Consider the following 19415-nt stretch of genomic DNA (forward strand, 5'->3'; position numbering starts at 1 on the left):
ATTCTATTCAATTGATTCAGAATGGCTATTCACTGGAAGTCTATCCATGCCAAGTGCACAATGGGTCTGATTCAGCTTATTACGGGGTAATCCTATATGATAGCACTGCCCGGCTCTCTTCACCAGCCAACAGCCAGGCTAAATCACAAGTGAAGGTCAGCCAGTCAGTCCAGTAGGGGAGTCAGTCAGTCAGTCAGTCAGTGTGTCCGGTACAAAAGGACTAGAGGCTGGCCCTCTCTGTGACCATACAGTACAACTTCAATTTCTAGAACGTAATGCATACAAGTCTGTAAAATGTTTTCAACCACTCTTTGGATGCAATGCACATAATTTTTTTTATACATGTATATAATTATTCATTCCCTTCGGTACAGCCACACTAACTTGCCCTCAAAACACCAACATTTTAAAGTTGGAATCGGTAGGAACAGTGGTTCTGATACAGTGGAACCCCGCCGCAGTGCAATATGTCAAAACGTTAGCGCGCGAAGTGCGGCTAATTAGCTTCTGATTGCTAGCTCGGTGGCTCGTGCTGGGAGGAGCAGTGTGGTCGAATTCAGGCAGCAGCACCATGCTAGTATCGCTGCGTACAGTTGACATGTGTCGGGCAAATGGACCCTGTGGCCACCTCTCTACTCTCCAGCATGCCCGGCATAAACAAGGCTAGATGTCGCACGGGGTTAATCAAGAAACCCAGGGCATTCCGCTGTTGATCCTACTTGCTGATCGATAGGCCTGGATACGAGCTTTCTCCTTCTCAATCTTGATACTGTGTTTTTTTTCTACAAACGTGGCAAAGGGCAAATTTAGCCCCAGTTGGCCCCAGTGGGCCACAGCGAACCAAACATGTCATGCTCTGTGGATACCATAATTTAAGGCTACTGGAATTTCGAGCTGATAACGTAACGGTCAAAGGATTTGCTGTCCGACGAACCCGAAAATTGAAAATAAGATCAACCACGTATTCTGTACACATCAACTTATTTTCAAGTTTTTAAATCGTAAAGCATGTTATTGTGCGTGGATAAATCTGTTGACAGTTTGGTACCTACACACTCAATACTAATTCTTAAGATCTGGCATGGCCTCCATGGATCTGGTGAGGCTGTCACGCCCCAACTTTACAGCAATGGTCCCAAATATAGTTGGGGCAGTCCCAACTATAGTTGGAATTGTCCCAAATATAGTTGGGACCGGACGTAAGGTGGATCTCGACATGACACATCCAACATAGACGACTTCTACTTGAAAATGATACAATGCATTCAAAACGACACTTTGAACTTCTACAAAGAAGGCTTTATCCTATATTAAAAGATACAATCATCGTGCATGCCAAGATCGAAACATCGTAGCCTAGTATTGAATCGTAATGAACGCATACACCATCGCACAGAAGTCCCAGTCTGATGGTCTGCGATGCTGATGACTGAGTTGGACAATTAAAATGAAGTTGTCTGGGACTTCACGCCGTGTTGCAATAAGGAAAATATCGGCTCCGTTCGAGTACAAGAGAGGACGCTTTGTCACCTAGCAACGGTATCCCTTGAGAAGAACACTTCATACACTTCGCTGGTTTTCGCACGCTGTTGATCGCTGATACCTGTGTAATAAACGTGCCGTGCACCAGGGAGGTGGGATAGAATGGTCCACGGTTCCTACAATGTGCATGAATCGTTCTGACTGTGAGTCAGGTTCCCGATCACGATCATATGGGGATTTTTAGGTCAAGGATGGGTCACCCATATCAAGTGACCAACTGATAACGTCAGCGGGCGGAAATCTCCCGATTCCGAAAATATCCGAACACACGTTCGTCAACTTTCGGAAGATATCGTTGATAAAAGTGGGGTCTTTCCGGTTGTAAAATGGTTTAAATCAACAACAAAATGTATGTCATGCCTGTTGACGATCATGAAAAGGCGAGGAAAGAATGTTGCATTCTAACGCCACTTTTAATGGAGGTCATTCATTGCAAAAACGTTGAAAAGACATGAATCTGGAACATCTACAATTTTGGTCGAAAATATTTTGAAAATGCACTTGACTCTCCATAGACTTTGTACACAGCCACAGAAGTGGCGTCTGGATACTACATTCTTTCCACAGGCGGGTCTTCAATTTAACTGAAGCTCGCATTGCCTAAATAATCGATGCAATAGACATTTATCACGAGGCCACCATTTCAGTCATGTTACCTGTATCCAATAACAGTACTGAATGATAATTTGTTTTGTTCAAAAAGGAACCAGACTATTTTTCCTTTCAGCCTCGCTTTGGTTACATTGATTTGAATGGGGAAAAATCAAATGGCTGCAACATGATAATGTTTATGGGACATCCCGAATCAAAACATATATTTTGACCTTTTTCAGATGTTCAGACTGCATAATTAATATAAATAATGCTGGCATATCTCCGCATCCCCCAAAGAAAAGTTAAGAAGTCTAGGCTTGTCCAATCACAGTGGCTCAGCCAATCAGTCATTCTGTCAGTCAGTCAGGCAGCCGCAGCCAGTTACTTACTCAGTCACTCAAGACGAAAACACGCTGGCTCTTCGCCAAGAAATAACAACAACTACAACTACTAACTATCAATATAGGCCATCAGCCTGGGGGTTTGGTCGGTATCAAATTAGGCGAATAAAGCTCATTGTGATTTCTGGCAAGATATGCACCCCTGCAGTTGGAAAATATGTGATAGCATTGCAGCGGTGGCAGCTTTGGGGTGCTATCACTTTGTTTTTTTTTTTTAAATGGCGGCCAAAACATGCTTGTTACCATTATAATTAATCCCGTAATTAATCCCGTAACAAGCATATTGCCAGCCATTTGGAAGAAAAAAATAATAAAGTGACAACACTAAAAAAAAAATGCCACCGCTATCACACATTTTCCAACTCTAGAATAGATGTGCATGTCATTTTAAAAAATCGCTGTGAGAATTGCTCCTTTCGATCATTTGATACCGGTGGTCCAATTTTTTGACCGCAGCTGATAGCCTAATAGAGACATCTGAACGCAAAACAAAAGTTGTTCTTACCGGTCGTCTGCAATGCTCAGTCTGAATCGAGGCCATCCTTTCTTGCCTGGCTGGTTGCGTTCGTCTGCATACTGCAGCACTGAGGGACTTCCAATATCAAAAACGATTTTCGCGTCGGCGTTGGCCTCGTAAAGTGAGAACAAAAACATTTTCGACCGTTCTGGAGGGGCTATTCTGACCGTCAATAGAATCGAAAAATCTTCGGGAAAGTTTTCACCTGAAAAGAGCAAAAACACAAGAACTTAATTTTTTGGATAAAATATTGATAGGGGTGTTGCAATAGGTTATTGTATATATATATATTAATTTATTTTTTCTAATGAATAAAACTGCTGCAAACTGCTTATTGACTGTATTGACCTGAAAAATAAACAAATTAATCATTTATTTAATTTTTTGATATCTTCTGCAAAAACAGCTTATTGTGTTTTATTTGGTATAATATTTATTTGGTGAGAAACTAATTATTTTCAAAAAGTGAATACAAACGATAACACAACAGGTTTGGATAATCAAAAAAGTTATTCCGAGTGTGTGGAAATTCAAACCAAGTTAAATGACGAGTAGAACTTAAATGAAGCAAGTACTGATGTACCACTTCACCAGCTTAGTCCAACTCACCATCAATCATTGAATGTGGCGACAGCAATTCAGTAAAAACAAAATTAAACCTTGAACAAAATGATAACTGAATACACCCTGGGCCTGGGCTTAGTAAGCTTACAATGCAGCATAAGCACATACCTGAAAACATATCGCCGACCTCTCTGCTTAGACTGGCCTCTGGGCCGACGCTAAACGCCTGGTCCTCCTGAGGTGCTGCTCCGCCCGTAGTGGGACGATCTCTACACATCCCTTGCACCCCAGATGTTACTCCTCTCGAGGTGCCCGCAACGTCTAACTTATCTAACACATCTACCGTGCCTGAGATCGGAAAAACAAACGATGAACGATATAAACTAAAATTCATGAATACCTAAGGCAGTTCACTCATTCCTATTGGACGAGAGCCAGTCGCGTAGGTGGTTTTAAACGGTTTATAAAACACCAACTGATTGGTTATTAAACACTTTTCCGGTGTCACATGAAATTTTGACACTTTTACCCTTTGGATGAGCTTGGATGAACGATTAGATGAAATGAGATTAGATGAACGTTCACAATCTTCAATTAGGCGTGCGCAATACTACCAATTACTGCGTATTTCATAGAATTCTAAATTCACACTTTACACCGGCACCGCCGCGTTCTGCGCCATATTGCGCAGTACGCGACACGCACGCGCCAATCTCCATCTTAGGAGCTTTTTAAAACTACACTCCTATTCACGAGAGGCACATACCATAAACATAGCTGGAGGGGGTGTTAAAAAATGAAGTAAAATTGTAGAACAAAATCGTTTTAGAAATTTAAATTTTTTGACATGTTATGACTTTTTGACCGAAACGTATTTACGATTGCGAATAAATGCTATTGTGCTTGGCCGGTATTAAACAACCACGTTTGAAACCGGCTTGGGGCCTGGTCGCCGATGATGTCCCTCTCCGTTGGCTCTAGTGCTTTATACGTCTCAAAACGGTTCGCAATCTTACCCCTGTTCACTAGGTCATCAGACCTGTTGGACTTGTATGCAGCAGCTAAAGATCAGCGCAACCTGCTTACTACCCCCCACATGTCGCAATTTATAATCCTGGGTGAAGAGAGGCAAGTGCAGTAAAGTGTCTTGCCCAAGAGCACAAGCACCAAATCCCCATTAGGGTTGGAACCCGACTGACTGACTGTTACTTTTGAATAAGACTTGCTTAAGTCTCTCACTGACTTATCGTCATAATGTGAATTAGACTAGTTACCCACCTCACTAACTTTCACTTATGAATAATTAGACTGGTTTATACGTATCTCAATGGCTGACTGTTACATGTGAATTAGACTATAAAAACCTATCTCAGTGACTAACTGTCACTTCCAAATTAGACCGGTAACCTTTCTCACTGACTGACTGTCACTTGTGAATTAGACTGGCTACCCATCTCACTGTCAGACTGTCACTTGTGGATTAGACTGGGTACCTATCTCACTGACTGACTGTCACTCCTGAATTAGACTGGATACCTATCTCACTCACCGACTGTCACTTGTGAATTTGACTGTATACCTATCTCACTGACTGACTGTCACATGTGAATTAGACTGGTTACCCATGATCTCACTGATCGACTGTCACTTGTGAAATAGACTGGCTGCCTTCCCATTGACTGACAGTTACTTGTGAATTAGACTGGTGTATACCCATCTCACTGACTCAGTGTCACTTGTGAATTAGATTGTACTAGTAGTTATCTGTAATACTGACTGTTACTTGTGCTTACACTAGTTACATATTTTCTCGTTACTACAGCTTATTTTAAGAACTTTGTAGCCATTTAGCTCAACCAAATGGAAGTTTTGTTTGCCAGTATTTATCTCTCTCTCGCTCTATCAAAACAAATGCCTGTGACCTAAGCCCGAGTAAACGGTTAAGGCATGGATTGAATCATACGCGATCGGCTCACATGAACTTGACCAGAGGACTTAAAATACCCTAATTGAACCTTTTAAACAGTCGTGCCCTAATACCAGCCAGTTAAGGTCAACACCTCTGGATCAATTTAGGATTGACTAACAGGTGTCATTGTGATCTGAATGATTACTATCCTTGATGCAAATAATGGATAACGTGAACGTTGACTACTAATAGTAATACTACTTGACCTCACCATGTCAAGTTCACTTCCTCGACGACATTTCACGTGCATTCCTTAACGATGCATCCCACGTACATTTTAAGCTTAGTTTCCATATCGAGGTAAGAAACGCAGAGGGCAACGCAAACAAGACCTAAACTGGAAACATTTCATCCGCAAATGTCACCGACAACCCAGGCAGACGCAAACTGTCTCGCAGACGATCGGCAAAGTTGGGCCCGGTTCAACTTTGCCGACGGTTCCGCGCACTGTCTACGCAGTCTGCGTAGTTTGCGTAAGCTTAACGGCGATATGGAAACTGGGCTTTACTCACACGATCACAGACGGCAATTCACACCCTACTTTTGACTATAGAAAAAAATTCACAAATTGTGAAGCTAAAAAGTTTAAAGAGTTATGCAGCAGATTCTCACCAAACCAGTTATACCAAAGTTGTAATTATTTTTCGCTTCCCAGGGGAGATTCAACCAATAACAAAACTCGGTTTCAGGCGAAACACTGTGTTCACGTGGGCTGTGAACCGGTTAAAATGGTTCCAGGGAGTTGACCTTTGAGTGACGTCACAACTTCGGCAGCCGATGAAACCATCAAAATAGAACGACTCCGTTAGAATACTCATGGATTCTAAACAACCACTCAACAACTCAAAAATGGAGACTGCTGAAAATTATAATAGCGCCTATAAGCCTTTTATGAATGTCATAATTTGTTGGTACCTCGAAACAGTCCCGTCATGCAACGGTGGCGGTGCAAGCTCCAACAGTATACCGAACACAAGGTTTTACATAAGGGAAAACACGAAGTAGTAACCTACACACGAAGACTTATACTCAAATAGAATCATGTGCAGGTCACAGCGAGGCTAAATGCTCATTTGTGAGATGATTAACAGCGGACTTAAATTTAGTGAGAGACTCAAGGCTGACCACGTATTCTGTCCTGGGTATGAAGGAGAGTTGATGGCGGTGAGTACGTGATATTTAGGAGTCTAACTAATGACTATGTTCAGCCAATGCTGATCGTGTCTTGCGTTGGAAGGTTTTTTTTCTGCCAGGCAGAATCTCACAAGTTTTATGTAAGGCGAGCTATCTGTCGTATTCCTCCATGGTTCAAGCGCTTCATGGTCCGACAGAGACTAGCTGCATTTCTTCTGTTGGTCAGTGGTTGAAGTCTGTTGTGATAACTCTCGCCTAGTTGTTTAGCACTATGTGCAATTGTACATAATAATCCTAGATTCGTGACCTTTGACCCCAATTTACTGAACTTCCATACTGGGGCCTTGACGATTGCTTGGAACGGGAAAGTAGCATGTTTTCCAAATAATGACACAAACAGACTATTAGGTGACCTTTAACCAAATTCTTGCAACACTGTGGGACTTAGGTCAAGGATGCCTATGTATTTTAACGGAATACCTCTTCTGACCGCTAAATGACCTTTGACCAATTTTGATGAACACCTTGGTCTTGATCTAGAGATGTATCTTACAAAGCGAGGGTGCAATCATCAATATAATATGGAAGATGAACTTTTTAACCAATGTTAACCACTTCTTGTCGGGGGAGGGGGTAACGGGGGCCATGTTTCCTCCAAGCAAGCGTCAATTTGTTTTCTTTAATTACTTTTTTTATAGTAATTAAAACAAAGGAGGAGCGAAGACGACTATATTTAAATCGATGATACTCATTCCCTTTTCCTCTACGGATCTATTGTTATGAATATGTAACCTGTTACATATTCATAACAATAGAGATAAGAGAAGAAAGAAAAAAGGAGCCCCCTCTAGCGTCAACTGAATCCAGCCCCCTCCCCGGCATTTCGAATCCCCCCACCGAAAATTTGGTTGTGAATCCGCCCTTGTGTGTTCACATCACGGTACAAGTGTCCCTACATACTATGCGTGGATTTCTATGGCCATATTCGAAGCTTCAGGAAGCTTTGGTAGACGTGACATTTTGAAGTATCATTGAGAGACATCGAGAACACAGAGACACAGCAGTATATCAGCCGGTTTGGACGAAAACGGCTATACATTTCATTTTCCATTTGGCCCCATTTTCAGAAACACTTTTCAAGGCGTGTTGCGAGCTCCAACAGTTTCCTCTTACACGCCTCTGAACGTAACATTATTGTACACGTATTTGAATTTCCATACTTCATGCCCTGAATTGCAAGAACTTGCCAGAAAGACCTGGCCGTGATACCGAAATATTCGTGAAGGACACCGGAATACATTCATTCCCCTATCACAGCACGTCCCAGCACTGCCCGAGGTTTGAACGCCGCAAAACATGATTTATGCCCACTAATCCAGGTTGGACTCTAGCCAGAACACGGCAATGTTTTTTAGAATGAAATCTGGTAGAATCAACAATTACACGGCGACTCGTCGGTTGTTGACTCACGGAGGTTCCTTTCTGCCGTCACGTTCCAACTCCAAAAATTGCGAAAATAGATCCACGCTAGAGAACGGCGCGCGTTCGCATAAGTGCTGATATAGTCGGCTATAATGGGCACTGTTGTCTAAACGGCTATGGCTAGGCACGCAGCGTCTAACAGCAAAAAAAGACGAAGTTGTAGCCACAAAACCTATTCATCTATACACAGCCACATACACCGTCATCTGCATTCAAATGGTGTAACTCGCACAGTAGCATTTCGTACATCTTAAAGAAAAGTAGGAGATTAATTTGCATTTATCCCTAAAGTAACTTAACGAATTATTAAAAAGCTTAATGGATTAAAGATCTTACTAGTACTAAGCAAAAAAAAAATTAGTTCCGCTTCCGATTACATTGCATTTGAAAATAGGGTAGGTAGGTAGGGATTTTTTGTGTAGGATCAGATGGAGGCGTCTGCGTGTAGTCAAGGGTAAAGGTATCAATTAATGGTTTTGGGTGATTTTTTTCTTCTTATTTTTTTTCCATAACAAATAATTAGGGTAGAGGCTGTCAGAATATAGGTAGGGAAACTGGAAGCAGGACTGTTTTGTTTGTTGGCCTAAACATCTGGTAAATGGCTCCGCCTGGCTTGTCATTTAAGAAAATCAAGAAATGTAGATGATTTCCAACGGTCAGTAAATTAACTGATCGTTGGAAATAAAGACTGCTATTTATTGTTTTTCACTGTATTCTCGAAAAGTGCAATATCCACCAAGTTGAAACTTCATTCCACAGGTTAGGTTCTGAGCATTCTCCTTTGGATTTTGAGTGGTGTTAGTTTTGGAAACGAACAATATGCACAAAAAGCAAATGATCGTATATATGCCCTTATATCTGTATGTTGATATCCATAAAACACAGATATTGTGCCCATATAATTGGCAACGGCTCAGTGACTATTTAGTACTGGCTGTAACTCCAATGGCGCTGCGCCAAAGAAATTCCTACTTGGTCTGTGGTTTTCAGCTAAAATTTGGGCATATTTCAACGCCTTCCGAACACCGCAGATCACAGCAGAAATCCCTGGGGCTTCATGAAACAGGTTAACTGCATTTTAACGGGATAATATACCCCAAACAGAGATATACGGTAAACGGTATATTGAGTTAGCGTATTTTGGAGGAATTTTAAGTGCAGGCATTATTTCTGTAGAACAAACAGGCCTCCCATACAGTCATACAGTATGTGTACCAAACGAAAACAGAAAAATATTTCACAAACGGAAGTTTCTTTAACAGTTAAATTGGCTTATGACCGAAATTGCAAACCGTATTTCCCATGACACAATAATATTTGGAAGTCACTCTCTCAGCGTCACAGTTGGTTCTCGCAAACTAAATCTGAATTTCAGATGTCGTACCCACAAGGGAATGAAAACAGTCGTAAATACTGTGTGTATTGTATATACATAAAAAAAACTTGAGGGACATGCAAGGACATCATAAGGCGACCACTTGAAGGTCAACGAAATTGTGCGGTAAAAGGAAAACCTTGAAGACCCCAAAGTACAAGCCACCGAACCTGCAGAAACCACTGGAAAAGAATACCCTAAACTGTTGAATGGACGAGGAGAAAATTGCTTTGCCATTGCAAAACATCAATAACAGTAACAACGGAGCACTGTACAAATATACAATAGGGTTTTAATAAACATATGCCCTTGTGTACATGTACTGGCCTGAACCATCTTTTCAAATCGCCAAATCATAACACGATAACAAACTAAGGGACTGGAATTGCGAGAAGAGACAAAAGGCTGTGACGATTTTACGTCAGGGGAACAATACCTATCTATTCCTATAATGGTTGTGTACATGGTACAATGTACTTGAGATTGCGGAACCTGCCCTTTGAATCGCTGGAGATTCGGATACGACAAATGAAATGATGAAAACGTATATACCATTACATGAGCCCAAAAATAACAAAGTAATCGACCATGTGGTACACCTTCACTTAAAAGAGCATTCGCATTCGTATTATTAAAGGCATGGACATTCACAATGTCATAATATATGACGGATTCTAATCATTTGATAGCCATTGTACATGCAGAACTGCTTCCGTATGATGTGAATTTAAAAGGTGCCAAATGGGAATAGCAGGTGCAACCAGAACCGTCACATCTGCCAAATGAGTCAACTACTATTTTCAATGAAAAGCGTAAACGGGAATCGCATTGCGTTCCTTTTCACATCAAAACTTGCCTTAACCAAAATACCCACTATATCGAATTTAGCCCCAAGCGATTATATGTCACTTATCTGATAGAATTTGCTGAGTTTCTTATGAATTATGAAGTGTCCTATGAATTATGACGTGTTTAGGCTTATGCTTCTTCTTCTTCTTTCTAGAGGTTTCTCCAACCTTTGGAGCTGTTGTACCTTGAGCTTTTTAGAGGAATGTTTGGTTTCATTACCAATACCAGAAACTTATAATAATTATGCCCAAGCAGGAACTTCCTCAGCAGAAACTATACAAATCTTAGGTTTTTTTGCCAGTACCAAACTTATCATACTTAAAATATGTATAAAATAATAAAAATACATTTGGAAATAGGCCTTAACTCGGTTCGGTTCGTCAAAAGGGAGTGTTATTTCCACGTATTAAAGTAACACCCCCAACTGCAGGATAAAACGTTCACGACATTCCAAAGAGAATTAACCATTTCATTTATCAACTCAAATTTCAAAATTCCAAAGTAAATAAGGAGAGTATCAAATACAGATGTAAATGCTGGTTCTCAGACGAGACTACTTAGGACTCCAGCTGCGCCGACTAATTGAACAATTCCACACCGAACCAGGTAAACTGCACTTTAACGATGACGTCACAATTTGACAGCTTTATCCAAAAGTAAGTGTTATCTGTATCCATTTAATATCTTTGAAGTTAATGTGCTACATCTTCTCGGCAAACAAAACAACGATGCAAGTTGATACTCTCAGCAAAGGGTGTTTTCGAACACCCTCCCCTGGTCGACTCGGTGTGAAAGAGGCGGGTTCGTCACGAACGCTCATATGACCTCATGGTAAATGCCAAAGATCAACCTTTCATGTGATTACGGCTTCAATAACGGCTTCGGGTACAGCTGTCTAGACATTTATTAAACCTACAATAAAAGTTTTGTCTAACTTACACACTTTCACATTCCACGAAAATGACAGTAGTGCTCATCGAACGGCACGGCTAACCCGGGCCGACCCGAGAAAGCTGATCGAACGCACCCACTAAATACGGGTCATATCAAAGGTAGCATCAGACTGTACTACGCTTGCCTCTATAATACTTTTTACTCCCTTTAAAACTTTATAAAAGTAAATTGCGAACAAGGGTAAGGCATGACTTCAGTTGTATTTCAAATGAGTGAAGGCGATCAGTGCAGTTTCATCTTTAAGTAGGCAAAACAGTTCCATTTCCTTCACTTTCGAGGGAAATCAAACGTTTTGTGTACGTTCATGTTATGGCTGAAAAAGCTAAGGACTCGTCAAGCAAATACATGAAAATCTGCTTTTCCTTTCACCCATTCTCTAATTTCCAAAACTTAAAGGCGAAAATTCACTCCATCTCACTGAAACATTGGGCAAGCCGGTAAAGAGTGGGATTCATTTTTGAATAAAGTAGATCGTGTTCACACTCAAGTTTCGGCTGGAACGAATTTTTTTTTCAGAATAATTTAAAATGATTTTTATATTACTCTGATCCCTAGCTCAACACTTTGGAATCATATCGATAATGAAAATGTTCCTGTCAGTCACAAAGTCAAAACACTGTTTCCGGTAAAACCACGTCGAAGACCCCCCCCCCCCTCCCCGCCCCCCTAGTGATTGAATTTTTTTAAATACTATTTCTGAGATGGAAGGCTCCTAATTACTAACTGCTGCAGCAGGTACCAACTTTGTTTCAACCTTCTGGTATCTGGAGGCCAGCTGTTGGCAAACAATTTACCGCCGACGCGATTTCGAAGGTCGTCTACGGACAGGGGACGCGGTACAAAGGTAAAGAATAGGTGCCCACGTTGCAAAAAAACAATGAAAAATGCCATCTGGGATAGTGTGATACAAAATAGGCACATTCTGATACACGAAGCAGTGAGCGCCACTGATCTTTGAATGAAAAGCATATCATTTGCATATCCCCAAAGTAACCTCCAGATAGTTTTTTTTAAAGAATTGTACTTGGATTAAAGATCGTATTGGTACTAAACAACCCGTGAAATTATTTGCTGGTTTGCTGTCATTTATAGAAGAAATCAAGAAGTGTAGGTGGTTTCCAACAATCTTTCAATTGACTGATTATAAGAAATGCAGGGTGAATCTAGTATATGAAAGCCCAATTCATGAGCTTTCTTTCAGTACAAGAATCATTCAAATCACTGATTTACTTTTCAAGTTACGGAATTTTAAACACAACCACCGTTTTAAGGTTATGTCCACGGATCACCAAAAATGTGTGCGTTCTTTCAGCAAAACGAAAGCAATTCACACACATCCCTATGTGATTTGTTTTCGTTTTGCTGAAAGAACACTGAACTTTTTTTGCGATCCACGGACAGAACCTTAAAACGGTGGTTGTGTTTGAAATTCCGTAACTTGAAAAGTACATTAGTGATTTGAATGATTCTTGTACTGAAAGAAAGCTTATGAATTGGGCTTTCATATCCTAGATTTTGAAAATGCTACATGCAGAACTGCCCTAAAACCATGGTCCCAACATTTGGGTTTCCTCTTTTTTTTTACTCACCCTGAAGCGTGCTTTTGACGAAATTGTTTTTCGTGATCAAAAGGTTGTGCATTTTTTTGGTACTGTTTTCTCGAAAAGTGTAATATATGTACATAAGAAAGTACATAGTACATGTGTAATAACCTTTTGATCCGAGGGAATACAGTGAGTACATAAAGCAGGCGAGGACTGAGTCTGATCATGGAGGAATAAAAACACATGGTCTGATGCAAAACGACTCGAAGCGCCGATGCTCATAGGAATCTGTCTCAGGACGGAATGTAACTGAACCAGCACACAGGGTCATCAGCAGTTAATCAATGAACATACCGAGTTCAATATCATGTCACAAAGTTGACACGTGATGCCAACATGAAAAACAAACTGTGTACGCGCTTGACGCAAAGTCTGCGCCCATGCTTGACCTATGCAATCACCGAACTGTCGACACTTTGGCGCACCTGGCCAAGTTTTTTATATTAATATTTAATGTTGCTCTTCCCATGGAGTCTTGCGAGCAAACTCCAATGATTACAACCACTAAAAATGACTATGTAATATGACATTTTACCAATACCATGTTATTTCAGAAAAGTTTTTTGTGCCATCAAAGTTCCGTTTGAGTACATCAATAGGTGTTAACTCAGACAATTAAATTTGATACCATTACAGATAATTATTAAAGTGGTTTAAGTGTATCGAATATTTGAGTTGTATACACGATGCATGTCTTTTATTGGCTACAGTACATGTATGTCTACCTATTAAAAAAAGATCATGCCAAAATAATACAAAGTGTAGGCCTATTATATGGGTTCTTTCAACTGGAAATTAATGCCATTACCATCATGCAAATCCTTATAGTTATTATTCACAGACGGCTCAAAAGCCTATAGACAAGTGGTTGAATTCCAAGTGATTATCTTCCAAGTTCCAGTAAACGTATTTTTTTGGTGATTTGTGGAGCAGTTTTCTTATATAAAACCCTGTTTTCTTATATAAAACCCAAGAAAAAAACATGTAACGTAAGTAATCAGTTTTTAACACATGCTAACTAAAAGGCCCCGAACAAACCTACAATTTCAAACATTATTCTGTGGATTATGAATGCCTGCTAGTGTGTGTGTGGGTTTTTTTCTTCCATTTTATTGGTACAGAATGTGCTCAGTCGTTGGCCCGTAACCGGCGCATGTCGAGGACATGGCGGTGGTGGGAGATGATGCTGATTCAGCCATTCTATTAGAGAGGGCAACCCCAAACCCCCATGCTTGGCTTCCAGGCTGACAAGGTCACCAATGATATATGCCGTAATTATGCATGTAAACTAACTGTACAAAGGGGTAGAGAGAATTACGACCCGCACCAATCATCGCCAACGGTTATAGCTGGGCTTGATTTGAACATAGGACCAAAACGAGTCATGTCCCTTGCTTTAACTGTAACTAAAGGAACATATTTCGTCTGGAACGTGTTTTTTTTTTTATAAATAACAAACTGTGGAAGGACAAACGAAGTAAAACCTTGTCCGAGTTAAACTAGAGCACGCAGTCTTCGATGATAGTCAGTGCCCTTGTATTAGGTGCCTAACACGTCGGAATAATATGCATGCAGTGATCGGGAAGCAGATTTTTCACCAATATCGTATTTTACCCGACAAGACCGCTGTCGCCTTCGGGGACCGCAACGCCCTTCTCGGGTCTTCGGGGTGATATAAACAACCATAACAACACTGCCGTTGGGGAAAGCGGCTTGTTCCTCTGACGAAATAGGAGACCTCAAATCAACTTTCCATGGGATTTAGAAATTTGTCATTTAATAAATTTCAAGTGTTTGTAAAACAGAACAAAACGATTTTCGTTGGTTGGAATCGTTTGATTTGTTGGATTTCAAAAACTGTTGCAATATGCAAGGCAATGCAGTTTTTTTAGAAGTGGGCAACAGTTAGTCTCAATGGGCCTCATAACTACATAATAGGCAAAGTATGCGACCTTAAGTTGACCTACTCGGCGGCAGAAATTAGAGTACTCGGGAGTCCTCGTATGGGTTTTTAACTACACGTTCATAATAATTACGCGAAGAGCACTGTACAGGAGCCAGGCTAGACCGTAGAGCCATGTGAAAGCGGATGGGGGCATGGAGAGGTTGCGTAGAGGCCACCATAGACTGCATCGCAGGGAGTGTAATACATTGTAATAGGAACCAAATGAACTACTCCTGGGGAGGCTACATATTGGATTATCCCACAGACAAATGGACATTCGGGGACAGCTGCCATGCATTATTACATCCCCCCCCCAAAAAAAAGGGTTGAATTATGAATAGATTTAAATAGGAATATCAATTCTTCAACTATAGCATTCTGTGAGGTCAGGACGAATGAACCTGTAGGTAATCATGACATGTAAATCATATTACATCTATTATCAAAGATACATGTATATTTATAATCTTGCAAATTCACTGGTCCTAGCCATAAACAAATTACCGATACGCAAACTACATGCGATTTGTTTGACGGTGCACTTAAAATAGCAAATATTTCACTAAAGAACAACTTAAGTAGAATTCACCAATCTCGTTTCGAGCAATCGTCTTGGTTTTTATCTAATAAAGCATGATTCGAAATTGACATTTTCTGTGTGGCGTCAACGTGGCAGTCTGGTCCCAGACCGGCCCGGCATGATATGTCGCCTTTGGGCTGCAGACGATACGCCAGCTGCCGGGAACCAACAGCAATATAACTTATGCCACCAATGATTTACAGCCGCGCCTAGTTTGTGGCGAAAAGCTGGCATCCCATTGGCAGACTTGTTCCCCATTGGCACGCATGCACGAAATTGATCATCCATGGTACATCATCATATGCACACCAGGTAGACTTCACTGACTGTTTTTGTTATTCATTGACTGCAAGTTTCTCTGGAAATCTTGTTTGTGTTACTGTTAGTCGTGGTTGCAAAATCTCAGATAGTATTATTATGTAACGAAAGTAATTAATGCAAGATAAATCGTGATTTTTTTTTTGTCTTCATCAAATACATCCATGTTCAAATACGGTAGAATTTTTAACTAGAAAACTAGCCGATTGTCACGGGCCAATGCTTTCTAAATTAACTAATGACACTTAAGGAGCTTTGAATAAAAGATATATTTAGAGATGCCAAACCAGATGACTGCACCCGTGAGTCCGTATAAAGCCAGACGATTAATTGCCCACGCTCCTCTCTGACAGATATAAATCTTAGCCGGCAAGGGAACGACAGACGAAAGAACCACATACATGTCGGTTACGTAAACATAGCCAGTGTCCCCGTGAGGTCACGTATGCGGTTGAGCGCGCGAGTTGGCGTGTGCATGTGGTAAAATCAGTGCCTAGCCAACTTCGTGTACAACCTGGAAGCAAAGAATGAAACTTGCTATGTGGTACGTCTATACATGCATGTCTTACAAATGTAGCATAGAGCAAGGAACATCAATAAATAAGAGAGCACGGTTACAACCGAAAATTTAAAACTGTACTCCAATAAAAGTCCCACTGAGGCAAAAGCCGGGTTTTTTTTGCCAAGTCACGCAGCTCAGCGGCCATACACAAAGTAGCATTTAGTAGTAGGAACCAAAATATCTTCATTTTCAATTCTGATCTGATGACACAAACATTTTCAGAATTTCTCTCATCACTCCTTCCATCCAAAAGAAGTGCCATTATTTAAGAGTAACAGAACGACCTCCTTGCAAACTTCCAAATATGGCCACATTTCATTCAGGGCATCTGCGTGCACAAGATTTATCTCAAGGAAGGCTAAATTTATTAACTGGTGCACTTGTTGCCTGATGTCACATTCACGGCCATCAAATCGCATAACTATACATGAGAATTAGTTGTAAACGTAGTCATTAGCTCATTTGTAGTCATTAGCTCATTAGCTTGTGTTGCACGAAACTATCAGGTGTTAATCGAAGCGGGTGTATAAAATATACGAAACCTATTTCAAACGTCAAAACATTAACAAACCCCAGGCAATTTTATATAAGTAAACTTCAAATAGCGCACGAAACATCCCTCTCTAATATCAAACTCAAAGACATTGATTCCATGTTTCCCCTTCCACCCTAGCTGTATGATGACATTCTGACGATTTACCTCAGGTTCTCGAAAGGAGATTTTGCTAATTCTCATAAGGAGAATGTGCGTAGTATAATTCATATAAGTATCCCGACTTGGATTATTCAGGGATGCAAGTGGACTCTGACATTTCTGCCTAAAAGGAAAAGCTTAGCCTACACACGTATTATTCACAATTTGAAAAAAAAACCTGAAATCTGGCAATTGCAAGAGGACTTAGGCCTACATCCCGTTATTTATAAAGGTTCCTGCACTGCAGCCTGACTGATACTTAGATATGTGTTAAGCACTACATGATAATCTTTCAGTTTCTATAAAGGGCTTTAATTATGGATGCTTTTGTCGAAAATTACAAATCTGTTTGCCACGTTGGTCTACCGATTTAGCGATAAACCAAACGTTAATGTTAAAGTTATGATGTTTCACAGTAAGAAACAGCAATTACTTTTTAAAAAAAAAAGACGAAGGAGAGATTAACCACATAACAGTGTTAAAATGGTCAGTGCAAAAAAATATACCCGATACAAGAAACTGTGCAGTTATGCAAGATCATATCACAACCCGGCTATTCGAGAAAGATCGCCGACAGTGACATTTGCTGTAAAATGAACTCTTCACTTCGCAGTGCTGAACTTGGCTCGGATCCCATTTGACACCTGCCCTCCCTCAATAACACTCTGCCCCCTAACTTATTATTTTCACACATGACATGACACGGTTTGTCCCTGAATTTGGACAGAATTCATCATGGCGGCACCCACGCATCGGAACAGGATTAACTTTTTGCAACGTAAACAAATACGTACATCGGTGAACAAAACGCCAATTCGGGCACTGTGCTATATATAATCAAGGATATAATAAAGTCAACATTCTGTTGAACGAATGACTCGATCTGCTTACCTGGTGGTAGTGCGAACACTTCTTGAGATGAAGCTAGATTTACTGATAGGAGAGTTAGATAAAAGCCGATAAGAACGCGAATGAAGCCGCCCATCCTGTGGGGATATCGCACAAAAGTCCGACCCATCCTTGCAAAAAAAGGGGAGGGGGAAATCGCCGGTTCTGATACTAGCTCCAACTACGACATGAGTTTGCAGACAGACAGCGCACAGACTTTAGGGAGGACTCTTTTTTTAACAGATCTCAGTTCTTCTGTCAACCAGCTCCCTGTTGACTGAATTGAGCACAAAGTCCGGCCCACTGAGAACTTGTTACACCAGAGGCAGCCAGACGATGCCACCGTACCCTAAGCAGTACCAGTGCGCCGTCCGGTTTTCCTGGGGTTGTAACCACTCGCCTTGGCTAGCCGAATCCTGGTCCCGCGCCCTGGCCAGTCGTGCACCTTGCCAAGAGGTAGAGTACATACAAGCGACCGTGTGCCCGTGGATCCAACACGACGTACCCAGACAGCTGAACTGTAACTTTAACCAGCGAATCATAGGCCAGAGAAGTGGAGCGACTGCGGACGTCTCATTTCGATATGGGGGTGACAAAGGTGACTTCGGAGGGAACCTAAAAGTACAAACTACTAAAGATTTCGCCTTGTGTTACTAGGTCAACTTTGAGCGTCACCTACCCGACAAAAAACTAAAACCTAAATCACTGATTCTTCTCCATCCCCGAGGAGCGCTGAAATTTCACATTACTCACTCGATGACAAACGCAAGCAGATCATTCCATTAAGTGCTTCCTAGACAACCCCTACATTCTTACAAGTTGCAAAAGTCTTAACCTTTAATCCCGCCCCGTGGTGTGTACCAACTGTTATTGCAGCGCCATTCAGTCCGTGTACTGCAACAGTTGAACTGACTGTCACTTATGGACTTGATACTGGATGTCAAAAGCAAATTTGAGAATTTCCAAAAGAAATATTCATCACGATTTGGGCGCAATTCGGCGGAGAATGCACGTAGTAGAAACCAGCAACCACACAACATTAAAAGCATGAAAGAAAGACGAAGAAAGGAAAACATTTCATTATAGAAAAAATAAAGGCTAACAATCACAAGACTTGTCCGTTCTTCTTATACGTGAACAATACTAACGTTTGCCAACGCTTCGAACGTTCGCGAAAGCGTACAAACCAATGAAAAACGTTAGCAACAGTGGCGAACGGTCTTCCCGAGTCGTTTGCTATGTCCTCCAAGACGGCAAACTCATATATATCGAGTTGTCGGAGCTGAAATGTTCCGTTTTGAATAATAAAATCTCAGATTTGAAAAGCTGCTATCTAAACAGCGACACTTGTGGCACTGGGCGCCACCATTTTGACAACAGTTTATTCGTTCTTATTTTTTGCTAAGGGGTTAGCACGTTCGTATTAGGGCCTTGCTAACGTTA

The 19415-nt window shown here is 41.0% G+C and overlaps 1 protein-coding gene across 1 annotated transcript in view; it reads right to left on the minus strand.

Annotated features, from left to right (window-relative positions):
• Positions 1-18500, minus strand: part of LOC119720340 (collagen alpha-1(XI) chain-like) — a 36734-nt gene extending 18234 nt beyond the window's left edge. Inside the window, exons 1-3 of the mRNA XM_038189980.1 lie at positions 17976-18500; positions 3787-3966; positions 3043-3259 (exon numbers count right to left, since the gene is read on the minus strand). Of these exons, the coding sequence (XP_038045908.1) occupies positions 3043-3259; positions 3787-3966; positions 17976-18102 (524 nt within the window). The 5' untranslated portion in view covers positions 18103-18500. The remainder of the gene's footprint in view (positions 1-3042; positions 3260-3786; positions 3967-17975) is intronic.
• Between the last annotated feature and the right edge of the window lie 915 nt (positions 18501-19415).

The sequence above is a fragment of the Patiria miniata genome, unplaced genomic scaffold (genome assembly GCF_015706575.1).
Source record: "Patiria miniata isolate m_02_andy unplaced genomic scaffold, ASM1570657v1 HiC_scaffold_9, whole genome shotgun sequence".
NCBI classification, from domain to species: Eukaryota; Metazoa; Echinodermata; class Asteroidea; order Valvatida; family Asterinidae; genus Patiria; species Patiria miniata.